We start from the raw sequence: 16,985 nt of genomic DNA, 5'->3' as shown, positions 1-16,985 counted from the left end.
ATTTTATATAACATATAAAATTATAATAATTAACAAAATATTGAAGAAAATCAACAAATTGGCCATGATGTTTTCTTTCAAGCAACATCACATAATGATTAAAAACTATATGTGCTGATCTGATAAATGGTACAATGTGTTATATTGCATATAAAACCAAATTATCACCTGACATAAATTATCAAATGGAACAATCACAAGAAAAAGTTGTCTCCTTCTAGAAAATAAATTTTATTTGTATTGACTGAAAGAACACAATATATACTTATAACTGTAAGACAGGACCGGATCCACGAGGAGGACCACCGGGTGTCCGAATCCTTCTCCTGCTCCCACCTTCAAAATTGAAATACTTTTTACGTAACATTCTTGTTATGTCTGAACGACACGTGCACTTACTGAGAACTTACCTGGTCCGGGCATTGAACAAAAATTTCTCGATGTGGCTCCTGCTTACAATACTCTATTATTAAATACAAACTATATTGGACGTCCAGCACTTCCTAACTTTCAGTTTAACGTTAATTCTCTTTGGAGAATCAAAATTTGTCTTATTAAGTTCTTACCATAGACATAAACAAAAAAATAGTTATGGTCCTCAAGAAACCATTATTTTACAATATACATAAATTTTATATCACTATCAATAATTGAAAAAAAAAATCAGATTGGAGGTGAATGAGTCCCTATTGAAAACCTTTTATAACTTTTGTAAATTTATTGGATTTCATGACACAAATGTATTTTAATTCTTGAAGTAGTAAAAACCTTACCATACAGAGTTTATCTTTTATGTGTAGAAGATAATGTAAAATAGTGGTTGTTTAGCTGTGCGATCGAAGACAATTCAGGCTTTTTGAGTGATGAAAACATGCCACGAAGTCTAAGAAAAGGTAAATATGACCTTATGGTTAAATTTCAACCACTTCGAAAGGAATCAAGCTACATTCTATTTTCTGAACATCCATTAAAATTGTAAACAATTTTTAATAGGCAATTTGGTAGCAAATGCTGAATATAGTAAAAACAATACATTTCTGGAATATTCTTTGCAAAAATTAAAACTCAGTTACAGGAAGTTTGAAAATGTTTGTTGTATTACAAAGTAGAATATGACTAGTGACTTCTAAGCAATGTGGTATTCTACTAAAGAAAACACGCAAAAATAAAATATGGTAGAACCAAGCATTTCTTCACGCAAAATTAGTACAAAAATGCAGAACAAAACCAAGACTTGCATTGGTAACGATATAAATGCCATATATTGTCACCTTAGGTAATATAATTCTTGATACACTCAACATCATAAAAATACATGCATTCACTAACGACAAAAAATTCAAAATATGGGCAATAAACGATATACAAACTTGAACTTGGATTTTTCTTCATATTATCACTCAAAACACATATAGTATATGGGTGACACAGTAGTGCAAGTTTCGTCAAATGACGTAGCCTTATTTACTTCAAAACTTTCATTTGAGAATACTACACATAAAATATGGTACGAATTAGCGCATCTTTATAATAATTTCTAACGTACTCCTCTATTTATTGCGTCTAATATCTAACGTAAAAATCTTATGCAGAAAAATTTTGTAGACTTCTACATGTTTTTTGCAGCAATAATAATTTCAAAAGAAGAGGATTCTACTGCAGGAATTTGCATTGTCATATTAATAAAACAGTGCAAGAGGAAATTTTGAGAAGTGAAATGGATTGGCAGAAATTACCTAACTTATTGAAGAAGGTGTTGCGGAACACTGGAACAGTACAGTTAACTTACACAGGGTACAAATTACACATAAAATTATTATAACAATAAATATTCCTACCTTTATATCCTTAATTAGATAATGAGAGTAATATTTCGAATGGTCAAACAATCATCATTTGAGCCAATTCTAGGAAGGAAAATAGAAATAGACGAATTTGGAAGTTTTCAATGTAAAAAATTTTATTTCCTTACCTGTTAAACTTTGGAAAGAAAAGATTCTTATTAGTACACCAGCGGCATTTGCATAACTGGGAACACAACTTAGAAACTGAAGATTTTTACATGTTATTTCCATCTTTATCTCTAACATTTATAATCATTGTTTCTAACTACTATCACCTTCACTACTAACTAAACTGTGCCAAATTAAATAAAAATAACTCAAGATATTAGTGATTATAGGCGTCTACTAGTTGCATCAAGAGTAATTCTATTTTTCAGAGAAGTTTTATAGATATCTTGACAAGTCATTTTCATTTGAACCAATCTATCCCCCCCCCCTTTAATTAACCAAGCAACGGATCATTTGAACCAAATTTCGGCCATCACAAAGTTCCATTCACATCCTATTCGTATCATATGACAGTAAAGCTCTTTCTACACTAAATACTCGTTCGATATGTGCATTACTTACTGGTATAGCGAGAATATGTGTTATTATTTTGAACAGATTTATGGATGCAAATCGCACAGAAAACTAACTGCTTATCCTAATCCTAAGTGCATCTGATTTTCCGAAATTACAATAATAATTATTAACAATATTGTACAGTTTATTTCCATCGAAACTAAATTTGTTTCGTTAAATCATTAAATGAAAACAGTAGGCCTATTGTTGCCGTGTGATAATACAAACTCAACAATCAAAGTACAAGTAATTAAACCTAACCTTTTTCTAAAAATATATAATATATTGTTTGTTAATAACTAATAATAAAGCATAGCATATATTGTAAGGCACAACTAAATAATTAGAGGTACTGTAATTTAATATTTAAGCTCCCATAGATTTAGTCGTTGACCTATAGACACATAGAATATATTTCGAACCCAGACGTACCTTGAAAATGCTATGATTCTAAAGCAGGGATGCAAATAACCACTCGCCCACTGGCCCGGGGCGAATGGTTCATCGGTGCAGGCGAGTTTTTAATATCATTATTAAAATACCGAAGGATAGTAAATGATTCCTATTGTGCGATGTGGCCTAGTAGTTTTTCTCTTGGGCTAGTAAAATTTTGTTGCTTATTTGCATCCCTGTACTAAAATTTTGCAGTGCCTAAATAGAACCAAATCTTAATTCTACAAGTGATTTTTTAATTTACAGAACCTAACGGTGAATCAGAACCCTTGGTACCACATATGGATTTCATTGCGTTCCAAATGCCTTCATCTCCTTTGCTCTCTCAAGGTAGTGAGCTGTCTCTATCAGAATTCTGTAACGAGAATCAGAAGCCATCCAGATGCAAAGGACAAACTTATTGCCATTGTCATCACGTTGTAGAGATACCGTATCAGTCCACGGTGGAAATTGTTCTTGTCGACACAGGTAAGTGCCAATGTATCTTCATGTAAACTATAGGAATTTCTATGTTAAAATAAGGTATAATAATGTAACGAAAGAGTAAAGAGAACATATTCAACTTCATATGCGTTTGCTAAAATGGTAATTTGGAATACCATGTCTCACCAAATCACTTCATCCATTATTTCAATTCTTATCACTGTAATTTTGCATTTCAAACTAAGATATCAATTAAGTTCACCGCCTTCATGTTTCTGAAAATCACATATATAAAATCATGTCGACTGCACAAGTGTTTTATTCAAATTAACTTAAATTGTATTGTCTTCATATGGTGGTAAATATGCTCTCATTAGAAAAGTTTGCTTAACTATTATTTACTCCATATCTTAAGTTACGTAAGATATAGTCGATTCTATTCGCCATTTGCAAGCAAGATTTTTCCTTAACATTTATCAATGTTGATTATGATTATTTTTTATGTACGTGTTTATAGTTCATGTATATGTTTTAGCTATGGTTGTAATAAGTAGATAATGTATTAGTAACAACAGAGACATATGCAGAAATTTATTTCGGGGGAGGGTCTAAAGTCAATGTGAGAATAAATTATATTAAAATTTGTAAAATCACCCCTAAAAACTTGACTAACTTTACAGAAAATTGGGATTTCGGAGTTCGCACCCCCAGGACTCACCCCTTGCGTATATCCCTGAATAGTAAGATCTTTATAATCCTTGGTTTTGTTTGTAAAGCACGTTTCCTAGTCTTCTAGAAGGTTCTTCTTCTTCTTGTATTTTAAATATAGATTTACCTTGCTTTTTAAAAGTAAGTCGTGATCATGTGATATATTTCATCATTATATTAAAGAACATTTATTGTGCGATAAGTTCAGATTAGATTAAATGATTAAATATTTAAAAAAAACTACGTAAAATTGCTAGAAATCACATAATACTATAAAAGTAGCCAAGAAAGTTCTGTCGCTTTTTTTATCCACTACCTTTGAACACCGATATGTCACCTATGACGTACCTGGAAGATCAAAAATAGTCCCCATTAGCATCGACGACCTTCTGTCAACGTTCTGAAAGGCCATGGATTCCATCACGGTAGAACTTGGTGGGCCGTGAAACGAAGAAGTTATCAAGTGCATTTTGCACCTCTACTAGGGATTTCAACTGGCGTCCTCTAAAGTGATTGTCCAAGGAATGGAACAGGTGATAATTGAACGGTGTAATGTCCGGGGAGTATGGCGGATGCAATAGTGTTTCCGATCCAAAGCGTAGAATGGTGTCCCGGGTCAATCTAGCCATTGATGCTTAGCGTTGTCCTGTAACAGGAGGACTCCTTTGCGATTCAAAAGTGCTGGCACCAAAGTTTTGAGTTTTTCTTGAACACAGCTCAACTACTGACAGTACATAGTTGCATTGATGCTGTGACCAACTGGTAGCAGTTCCCGATGCACGATGACGCGATCAGTCCATCAAATATACAGGAGGACCTTCTTCTGGTGCAGTGCTGGTTTCGGCTGTTTTCGAATCGGTTCATGGAATGCTAACCAATGATGACAGCGCCGTGGAGCTTCCGGCAAGGAGTGCGTCTTGGAATGTTTCGTCACCATCCTTAAACTTGTTAAACCACAGCTGAACTGTTCGCGTAGTCACGACACCCTCACCAAATGCCTGGCATATCTTCCGCCTCGCTGCAGCGGCGTTTGACCCTAGTTTGAACTCGTGCAGCATACACGCCTTTATGACGCTCTGTGGAGGTCCCATGTTCACTCTGTCCTTACGCATGTTCACAGAGTGATGGTGAACTGAACTGTCACAACCAGGTAGTATGTTGGATATACCCACACTAACAACTGACCTTTGCTTTATATCCATTCGCATTCAACTCATAGTGTGAAGGCCAATTGAACACAGACCTCCGTAAAAAAAAAAAAAAAAAAAAAAAAAGACAGAACTTTCTTGGTTACCTTTATACATCCCTGGTATTGAATTAGTAGACTTTCCGCATTTAACGAAAAAATGAAGAAGAAACAATTGATTACTAAATAGAAAGTATTGATACACATTGTTCACGGGATATTACATTTACTAGAATCGATAAGTCCACTTGCATTGGTATTTCGGTAACTATCGACAAAAACTAGTAATAATATTTCGATAACTGTCAACTGACCCTTGGATCGAAATTTCCATTGATTATCACAAAGTTCGATTTCTTAATGATCCCCGTGGATTTTTCTTCTCAGCTCAATGATGCTAATATTAACAACTCATTTACTTTGGAATTTAGCCCTGAAAATTTTGGGCACATTACGATGGTTGGATTTTACTTTAACCTTTATTTTACGGCTTGTCAGTACACTGCCAGAATAGTAAATCCGTTCTTTCCCGCGTGGCACTGTACTGACACAGGCGAAAGGTCTACTTTGACCCGCGAGCACACCGGTTGAGAACCAACGTTTTTGGTTCCTTTCACTATGGACTATCTCTTCATACAATAAGGCACATCAGTTAAAAAAAAATATGTGTGCTCGCGGGTCAAAGTAAACATTTCGCCTGTGTCAGTACAGTGCCACGCGGGAAAGAACGGATTTACTATTCTGGCAGTGTACTGACAGCCGTAAAATAAAGGTTAAACTGTAGATATAAATCTCATATAGCCTCGCTGCTGCAAGGGACACTTAACTCCATTTTAGCCAATGGTAGTTGATAAAACAAGTGTTTCAAGTGGGGGAAGACCCGTTTACTTTTTATAGTTACATATATTTTTCTATTTCTTTTCAATTGTGTAGAATTATATTCTGATGTAAACAGAAATGAAAGAAACAGTAAACGACGATTTCCCCTATTTCTCTTAGCCCGCATCGAACAATTCGTAAGTTACTACTTAGCATCATACCTGTATTATAATTAACTACTCGTATTATTGTATACACAAGCTACCAACAAAAATACAGCAAATCATGTACTGTATATAATTTTGCAATACGTATATTATTCTTTGTTGCACTACTTTATTCTGTTTTGATATAAAATCTGTATTTTAATCCTACGTTCATTGTCCAACAGGCAATCCATCTTCTCCAAACGACAATTCTGAATCCACTAGTGCAGCATTTCCCAATTTTTCTGATATCACTGTCCCTTGTAGTGAACTATTAATTCTCCGCAATCTCCATGAAGTCAAGAATGATTCTATTTAAATATAATTTACACGCATCATAAAAGTGAAGTGATCAATTCAAATTTTACAACACTTCAATGTGTAATTTATAACAGTACAAATTACATGTATAAACTGAAAATTTTGCAAAAATATGAACATACCAGTTAGGCTTAACATTATCAATTCAACACTCACTTTATGTAATAGCTGATAGTGTTTTTCATTCGTCAACTTACGTATGTCTGGATAAAAACTGGATAATTTCAGGCATAGATCTCTCAGTTAAGACTGTCCTTACATTTGTTTTTCATATATACGAGATGAGAAAATGTCTGACACATATATGTATTATAAATGGCAACAGATGTCTTACAGAACTTTTGGGAATTTCAGGACAGAGATTAAGACTGAAACAGAAGTCTGGTAACAGTAACAAAGGAAATAGCATTTTGAATATCGGATCATAAGATAGCTCAATAAGTTTTTCTTCTCGACAGAAAGAAGTTAATATTCCGAGTCTAGACAGGGAGTTTTCATCCAATGAATTTTTTTAAAGAACAAATCGGAGACTACAGATGTAGCTGAGACGCTAAAGTCCAGAAGGTATAACGTCGTTGGTTTCCCGCGCTTAGAGCTGCTCGTCACTGGGAGTGTGGTAAGAGGATAACCAATCATCACCCTTGCGATGAGTAAGTTAGACAAATCTGAAGGGTGATGATTCGCTATCCTCTTACCCAGTGGCGGCGGTTGGACGTTAAAAGTGAGGGGGCAAGACATGATCTGAATATTTGTATATAAATGTTAGTTTTCCTGGTTGTTTCTAACATTTTGTTTGACGAAAGGTTGTATAACTAATAGGATACTATATTTTCTGCTAAAATACCGTATATCGTATATAATAGTTTATTAAGTAAATTGAGAAGAACAACGCAAGTAGATACTAGCCCTTTGTACTCTTAAACAACGAAAGTGTAAGAAGAGATTTGATTCCTTGCTCCAGATTATTTAATAAATTTGCAAAACAAATAAATAGAAAGGATAATATTAATCACAGTAATGAATAATGATGCTTGTTTTGCAAAAGTTATATTGAAACTGAGGATTAATGAAAAACTTAATATTTAATTCCACACATGCTATTAAATGTATGTTATTACTTTTAGAAAATGAAAGACAGTAAATACTACAAGCATATGCTACGACATTTAAAGAAATATTTGCTTTTGCAACTTCTTGAAATATGTTCGTTACCATTAGGTGCAGATTTCACTTTCTTGGAACACATCAAAACACAACAATACTTACAATCCACACTTCAGTTATACAAAATAAACTTAAAACCTAGAATTATGTTCAATTTACTAAATTTTATTGTATATACACTCGTACATCCTTAAACACAACACTTCACTCGTATATTACACTACAAAACAATGGAAAAGGTAGAAGTTGTTTCTTATCACGCTCTTTTTAATCGATATTCCTTACTTTAGAAAGAAGAAAAGACAATTTAGGAACTGTCAATTTTTGTGCAATTAAAGAATAACTTGTGAAATAGGCCCTACTTTTTTGCACAATGTTCTTTCGATTAGCTTCAAAGCGGCTCACTAACATATCGAGCCCTTGTAAGAAGAAATGAAAGTATGCTGAAATTGTGCTCCAATAGGTTATTTTTTGGGGTTATTTTCTGTGGCGATTAAAACGCAATTACTGTAGCTTTCTTTACTCCACGGGAAGACAACCAATACGTATTCACGCAACAGCAAATATTATATGGCAGCATTTTTTCCTATTAATCAGTAACACATACAAAATCGTTACATTTCCAAATGAAACTATATACAATAATTGGTTTACCAAAAAAAAGTGCGGGGGCAACTGCCCCCTTTGCCCCCCCTAATCGCCGCCCATGCTCTTACCACACCCTCAGTGACGAGTAGGTCCAAGCGCGGGAAGCCAACGACGTTATACCTTCTGGACTCTAATTACCTTGTATCTTCAAAGATACTTTCAGTGACATACTAATAAGGGGTTGTTCACTGAAATCAATAAAGTTATTCAGTGTAGCTATTTTCCTTTCACCAAACAGTTGCACTACAAATTTATCTTCCCCATTGCTGCCCCTATCTTGTCTCAAACGGAAAACGCGGTAACTGATGTACCTTAAAGGCTCAAGTTAAAAGTATTAAATATAATAATTGGGTAGATGACATCATTCTTGTTGAGAGGAAGCTCGCTGTCCTCTGTTTATAGTAATATCATTGAAAGAAACACAAAGTAAATCAAATAAAAAGTTGCCTAAAAATGCTTATTGCACATACAAATATCCCAGGTGTGAGCAACATGATAAGTTAAAGTTTAATGAAAATAAAATTTTTCCAGACCCCGTTTCAATCTCCCACGGCCCGCAGTGATAAGCAGATTACAAACTGGGAACTACTACAGTAGTAACTTAGGTCGCAAACAATGTATCCGTCTCTTTCAACATTAAGCCCACGTTCAGATCATAATATGACAAAGCAAATAGTATATAGCAAGACACAAATGACGTGATGTGTGAATACAGATTTCAGTGTGGCGCTAGGATCAATGAGGCGGTCAGAATACTTTCTGCTTTCTGTCTGACAAGTCGGTGTTGCCACGCTCTCACCTTACCCCTCTTCCCCGCCCCTTCTTCTCTTCATTTTACCAAAACGTCAAAAAGTAGAAGGACGAAACAGCCTTTTTACACAGAATCATTGAATATGGTGTTGGTAGTAGATACAAAATTTAAAATTAAATATTTTTTAATAGTACAATATAGTGCTCATAACAACAGTGACTTCTAGAGTTCATAAATTTGCAGCACTGTCTTTAGTTCGCATATTTTCCGTCGATCATCTGATCTGTGGCGCACTATATTAGTAAATCCGATTTCCGTGCACCACATTGTTCCTCAATCTTGGCCAACGTGTTCTAAATATATTTTCAGTGCAGGAAGCTAACATTAGTCATCCATTTCATCTTCATGGTACTACATTCATAGTTCAAGCTCAGGGCAGGAAACTAGACGGAACTATCTCCGTGGAAGAAGTACAACAAATGGATGGACACGGGCTTATTCGCCGTGAAAGAAATTCACCACCGTTTAAGGACACTGTGGCAGTACCTAGCAATGGATATACAGTTATTCGATTTAGAGCTGACAATCCAGGTAAATTGTACTTTTTTAAAAGTTATATAGTAAAATTAAATATATTATTTCGAGTAATTAATAGAAATAGCAAAATATCACCTATCAATATATCTATCCAATTATTTTGTAAATCGCCTTATATGTACACCGAAGGAATAACTAACTAACTAACTAACTCTATGGCCCATGGAACCCGAAGGTTCAATGGCGCGTTCACAAAAGCTCTCCACTGATTTCTATCCTTAGCTAACTGCATCCAGTTTCTACTTTGTATTCCAATCTCTGCGAGATCCATCTTATATTGTCCTCCCATCTGCGCCTAGGTCTTCCTAATGGTCGTTTTCCGATTGGTCTTCCAGTCAAGACTTTGAAAGCGTTTCTACTTTCTTCCATTCTAGCTACATGACCCGCCCACCTAAGCTTCCTAGACTTGATGACCCTAATAATGTTGGGTAAACCATATAAATTATGTAGTTCCTCGTTATGAAGTTTCCGCCATTCCCCATTCCCGTTCCTCTTGGGTCCGAATATTCGTCTCAGGATCTTGTTCTCAAATACTTTCAGTCTATGTTCTTCCCTCAGAGTAAGTGACCATGCTTCGCAGCCATACAGAAGGAATAGAAACTGTATTATACATATAACAACATAATCATCTCTCATTTAAAATGATGGGAACGAGTTTTAAAAGTTAATAATAATAATAACACCTTATTCGATTAAACCTTCCACAAAATATTGCACAAAAATAGAACTGTAACTTGTCGAGGGGCCAGGAGGGCAACTGCCTCCTCTTTCCAATTTAAACTATCCACTATTTGAGAAGAACCCACTTCAAAATAGAACTTTCTTACACAATGTGGTACGATAGAAACATGAATGTGAAAATAAAGAATGGAATAGGTTAAGAGTACGTTTGTTGTTTCTTGACAGGCTTCCTACCTAAAGGATGGAACTGTCTGCAACGCGTTCTTGCCCCGCCACGCGTACGTTGCGACTTACAATACGCTAGGAAACAGCAAAACTCAAAACCACTCACAGATCACTGCAACACACTCCGTCGCGTGTAGCAACTAAGCACTTCAAATACCCGCCAAATAGCAATGACCTCATTTGATGGGCTGGCTGACAACTAACGTCACCTACAAGACAAAAAAAAAACAATAAGACATCTATTGGATTAAAACTAGCGCGCTAGCAGAAAATACTTTAAAAGCCAACCAAGTGCACTGACGGGAAGTGTGCCATGATAAAACAAACGTACCCTAATCACATCCCAAAAAATAACATACACACAAAGAAAAAAAGAATCTCTTAAATGAAGCAAAAATGTGATTTTAACCTGATCTTAACCTATTTCAGTAAAACGTCTACTGTCAGGGCTTCCAAAAATAGTATATATTTCTTAAAGCTTTAAAGTTGATCAAATATTGTCCCCTGACTTTAACTTGTGAAGTCTGGAAGGGCTGATTATACTGAACTGAACTTAATTTAAACGTTGTTGCCCTGTTATCTAAATATATCTTCCTAACATGAAGCATAATTGTAATCTGGACCTTACGTCAGTAAACCATTAACTGGGGCACCACGAAACAATAAAAATGTTTATTAAGACTTCAGATTCTAGGAGCCCGGATTTTATATTTTAATACGGAACCCAACTTCATATTTTTATTCGGGGTACCAAATATTAATGCTTGTCCCTCCAGGAAAAGTTTCAATTTACGGTGCTGGTCAAAGAAGTACAAAATATTCTATTAAAATAGTAACTATCACGCCCCCACATCATGATACCTTATTGTGAACAGTATATATGAAAAAGTTCTCATTTTTACTTTAATTTCTCTGTTATCTGCTTTAACCTTTTCCGACCCAGTGGTTTCAGTGTGCAACCACAGTTTTAACTCTTTTCTCCATTAAGCCTACTGGTTTGAGAAGGAAACCACCTTTCAGTATGAACTTTGGAAGCCATCCAGAGACAGCAGTTTAAATTATTTCCAGGTTTTTCATTCGCGCTGAAACTGTATAGTCAATTGACGTTAAGAGTTTTTTTTGTTTTTTTCTCTTCATAAATTCATTCTTTAGGAAGCAAAAACACACTCTTTGTCATCTTCTTTTCTCATCTATCTTGCTCTTATCTTCCGTATTTATATCACTGTAGTTTACCAATTACCAAAACGTGTGTATGGCTGTAGAGTAATAAAATGCATGGCTTAAGGCAGGGCGCAAAATTTCGAAGTCAGAGAAACTCCCCAATCCAAAAATGATGGTCGCTAGTATCTCTCTCGTACAAATTATGAGAGGTTCCCCCCGTCCTTCACGGCCTTTGGTTTGGCAAAGAAAGAGATTACATCCGGGCATACAATTCGAAAACCAGACAATTAGATTCAGGGTAATCAATTTTGAATTGGACAATTCATATACGTGTTTAAAAAATCTTGCCTTAAGACTCCACGTTTCTATAACGCTCTCTCTGTACTGAAGTACCAGCTGATCAAAGTCCTTAAGTGAAGGGCCACTGATGGAAATTGTCAGCAAATCATCCAGTGTGTCAGTCTTCAGTGGATTCCCGTAGGCAGTCTTAACTCTGTTGAGACTGCTAAAGCCTCTCTCCTATGAAGCAGTATTTACAGTTGAAACTGCACAAAATGTGACAATTGGAAGCAAATTTGGGAATTTTGTAATGACGTTTCCACTATAAATCCTTTTCAGTGTCTGATTCAACGTCAATGAAGGAAACAAAAGTTTATATTGTGCCCACTCTGCTAAGACAAGGTCCACTTTCTCACTATAAATCTGGTTGCAAGTACTTAAAAAGCAGTTTTATTTCTTCCACACCAAATCCCAGTTCAGTGGTGCCCCCCCCCCTCATGTCCATGACGAACTCCCCCCTCAATTGTCTATCCGTAGGTGTTCTTCCATGAAAAAAAAACTTTTCGATTAATTTTTACACCCCAGCAAAATTATTATATAGATTTTACCCCTCCCCCAAATATTACAATGACGCAGTTTGCGTCATAGCCCCCCCTTTGTGGGCACCCCTGAATATATGAAGGGACAGAACTACCTCTGATGATACAGATTGCAACCGTTCTGTAATGTATATTTTCGCATTCTTGAATCATTCCTACTGAACACTGGTCGCCAGCTCTAAATTTATACTCGCGAATGGCGACCTGGCGACCGGAAATTTTGCGCCCGGGATTAAGGAAAACATATAGCTACTTGAAATCATCACTGGATAAGAGATTGAAACAAAAATCGAGATAGGAAAATGTCACAGGGCGAATCAAATGGAGCGTCTTGTTCGTTCCACAGAACTTCTTGTTATGGTATCTGGCTGAGGGGGGGGAAGGGGAAGTCACCCGATAATTTTAAATGGCAAGGTATGCAATCAGATACATCATTCAAAAGATCACAAAAAAAAAAAAAAAAACATTTTTTATGCACGCCACCGCTTACGAAATAGCCAACATCTAACTGTGAATAAATACTTGCACGGGCAAGATAAAAGACTGAAACAAACAGTGAATGCTAATAGAAACTTTTTATTTATTAGAGTATTAACTCAAAACCAGAATTGAATCGAATATGTAACTTAGTATTAATATTACATGAATTTAAGAAAAGACAGACGGAAATCAGGCATTCCAGAGTGAAAAAAAAACGTATTCAAATCATGGTAGTGTTTCACATGTGTTATGTACTGCTGAAAATATTAATGTGATTTTTTTTACATGTAACATTTTCAAGTCGATTCCAGTTTTTACAATAATTATTAATCTAATTTGACGCGTGTTCTCCTTATGCCTGGTTAAAGTGTTCTATCTGAGGTAAAAAATTTCTTCAAGTTTATGGGAAGAAGGAAAGGAACTCAAAATACTGACAGCATTGCCTTTTTGTATGGCTATGCTTATACGTTGTAGTAAAAATTGATCTCCTTGGAAGTGCATCATGCCCAATGCCAATGATTTTCTATATTCTGTTATGTTTTCTGCTTTGGTATTCCATTATTTCCACCTGCATCATGATTGAGCGCCCCATTTTTTCTGACCATTTTGTACCTCATTTCATCAAAATGGAGATGCCCTTATTTCTACATCATTCACAACCAGGAAGCTTATATTTTAAGATAAAGAAGACGATGGTCAAGTATCTTGACGAGTGACATAATTTCCACCTCTTCTTATCTCTTATTCCATACAACAGCAGTTTCACAACTGAAGAATTTTGCGAAAGAAACAGCATCTGGCACATCGACAACAAATAAGCAAAGAGGTTGTCACACGAAGACATAGTGACACAGTTCAAGACCTCAAAGGCAGAAGGGAGTAAGTCATTTTTTCTGAAAATGAGTTATTGCCAGATTTGAAACGCGTGTTCTGATATCTCTTATTCTTAGAAAGCTTGTAGTTGTATTATGAATACGTTATCAAATAGCAACAATAAAATTGGATATAAGTCAGAAGACACTTAAAGGCAGAAAGAAGTAAGTTACTGTTTTCTGACTCCTGAAAATTTAATAAAAATGACTTACTCCCCTCTGCCTTTAAGGTCCGGAGTTATTCAGTTCCGGTCGGTTATGTCGATTCAGAGAGATGTCGGAGAAGAGTTCTTTGCCCAAGTCATATGCGTTTTAAGCAATGGCGTCTCATGAGGGAAGCGACATTGGTAAGAAATTAAAATTTATCTGAACATGCGAAGGGAAGAAAAAGCTTACCTAACGTATCAATTATATTTATTATATTCATCTTTTTGAAACTGTGTGAGATTTATTTCCCTTAGCTTGTAGCGATACCGATGCGACTCTCCTCAAGAGCCGCCATTAGTTTTAAGAGACTTGTACAAGTGTATTTTGGGAAGTTGTGGTTGCAAATCGGACATCAAAGACAAAGTCGAAGGATCAAAGTATGAGGAACTAAAGAATCATATGACGAGTACTACACAAATTGAGTGGCGTTAAAATACAATAAAGCTAAAGATGGATACTTAATGTTGTCTCTCACCTAGAACACGTCAAGTAATTTCTGCTAGCAGAAGATGGAATGTCGGCCAACAAATGTGTTAGTTCTTGTGTTAAATATTGAATATAATCCGCTTTTTCTTTCTCGTGATGATTTTCTATAGAAACACAAGCGTTTCTGTGAGACAGTATGTCGCTTCAATACACTTTTATACGACAAAATTCATGGTGTTCTGGTAGTTCGTCCCAGGTACGGTCTTCACGGAAACGCCACCATCCACAGCCATAATTCTCTGCAGTTAGTAGTGCAACTCTTCTTTCGTTCTAGACAATATGAGTGGGTCAGATTTTTAAGTCTAAACTGTTTATTCATTCTTTCAGAATATGTACAGTAAATTTTAATTTTTACAATGTTTTACTTTTTTTTGTAGGATATTGGTTGTTTCATTGCCACTTCACTTACCACGCCATCACTGGAATGGAAATGGTAATATACGTAAAGGGACCAGTACCTCCAGCTCCATCGAATTTCCCACGATGTGGGAACTTTTGGGGTTGAGAGGGAAAAGAAGACATTTCAGCCAATCATAAAATATTTGTCTGAATAATTATTGTGAATGTTTTGTAAATAAATACTTAAAAGAAATAAAACTTTTTTATAATTTTGTATTTAAACTAATTACATGAGCAACTCGACGGAACATAACTTTAAACACACTTTCTGTGAGGTTGAGTTATTAGGTAGATTGGGTTGGGATCGAACTACAGAAAAGCATATACGTAGCTTAATTTTGGAATTGTACCTGCAGATCCCTATCAGCACAAGATGTGCTAGATATGTGCCATTTAGGAGTCTTAGCTACTTTTTAGGTACCCTACACTTAGCACATATGATATTCATGTGCTAAGTATGTACTTCAGCTACCTACAATTTTAGGTACTTGTTACCCTAATTGATATTTGCAACTATGTACCACAAATATAGCATGTATATACCTGGCTCAGTTTCGCACTCTAACAATCATTTGTTTTATGTCGTCACTTGGAACATATATCTGTTATGTTCTAGGTACGTCCTTTAGGTACATACTGTTTCAAATACCCTAACAGTACAAGATGTGCTACGCATGCGCCATTTAGGTGTTCTAAATTCATCTCCCACATTTGATGCATTTGTTACTTCTTTTTCTAAGCGATTGTGTACTAGAAGTAACAAACGCATTACCTTTATTAGATGGCAACTGTCGCCGATCATTTGAAAGTGAATATGGAAGAACCATGAAATAAAAATAAATAGACACTCGCCAATTTGTTATAAAATTACATGGTGAGCAATTTTATCTGAACCCAAACGGTTATAGTCGAATATACGCAGTTAAAGGAGCACTCTGATTAGCCGAATGCAAAGACCTCAATAATTTATCTCTCTATAAGCAACTTTCTTCTTATCGCTTCTGTGGCCAAGTCGGAAGAGCGCACGGCTAGTAATCCAGAGGTTGGTGGTTCGCGCTCGCTCTACGGTAGCTCTACTTTTTTTTTTTTTTTTTTACTTGTTGAAAGTGTTGTTTAGACTCATCTTAATGTAAACACATTACGTATATAGGCGATTTAACGTATTTTGGGGGAGTAATTTTGTGGTTCATTGACGCTTACGGCATGGGGAACATACCTAGAACATACTAGGCACATTCCTCAGGTACATGTCAGGCATGTGCCTAGGGGCGAGCATAGACTGTGACTATCACTTGCCATCCATGTGATTTCTTTCTCAGAAGTATATAAGGCACATACTGGATACATTCCCATGTACTCGAGGGAACATGATAAGCGTATGCCTGCTATGTGATTGTGCTGTTAGGGATGGCAAGGGAAGCTTGTGGAAATGGTCAACCTTCTTTTCCAGTTTACTCGAAAGGTAGAAAATGTGACACCTCCGAGACCCTTATTTTTATATGATGAACCAGTGGCGGATGTAGCCTGGGGCCGGGGGGCTAGACCTTCCCCCCATAAAAACAATTGAAGCCATTACTGATATATTTTTAAAGTTTATAGTAAGTTTATGATATATCTATCAGTCTGGGTTCTGACTGCCCCCTCTCCCCAGTTTATACCTTCTAGATCCGGCACTGTGCAGAACAGTGCGTTTAGAAAGTGAAAAGTCTCTTGGACTTCTTATTGTGAGGAACATATTGAAACGTGTACTTTATTCCTTGTGTATGTATATATTATGTTATGCAGATATTTACCACAGACACGAACCGGGCTAGATTTTAATCTTCAACTCAAGACAGACGCATACTGAGCAAGGGCGACGATTTCTCTGTAAATTTGGGGGGGGGGGCACTCAGACGCAGAAGGTATATAT

General features: G+C 35.9%; 1 protein-coding gene across 1 annotated transcript in view; it reads left to right on the top strand.

Moving 5' to 3' along the window:
* Window positions 1-15,195, top strand: part of LOC145660827 (multicopper oxidase 3-like) — a 46,418-nt gene extending 31,223 nt beyond the window's left edge. The window contains exons 9-11 of the mRNA XM_081726246.1: window positions 3,108-3,329; window positions 9,457-9,678; window positions 15,052-15,195. Coding sequence (XP_081582372.1) covers window positions 3,108-3,329; window positions 9,457-9,678; window positions 15,052-15,179 — 572 coding nt within the window. The 3' untranslated portion in view covers window positions 15,180-15,195. The remainder of the gene's footprint in view (window positions 1-3,107; window positions 3,330-9,456; window positions 9,679-15,051) is intronic.
* The last annotated feature ends 1,790 nt before the right edge of the window (window positions 15,196-16,985 follow it).

Source organism: Thermobia domestica, chromosome 9 (genome assembly GCF_964235325.1).
Source record: "Thermobia domestica chromosome 9, izTheDome1.hap1.1, whole genome shotgun sequence".
Taxonomy (NCBI): domain Eukaryota; kingdom Metazoa; phylum Arthropoda; class Insecta; order Zygentoma; family Lepismatidae; genus Thermobia; species Thermobia domestica.
The sequence above is the reverse complement of the archived record's forward strand: the minus strand, read 5'-3'. Positions and strand labels throughout refer to the sequence as shown.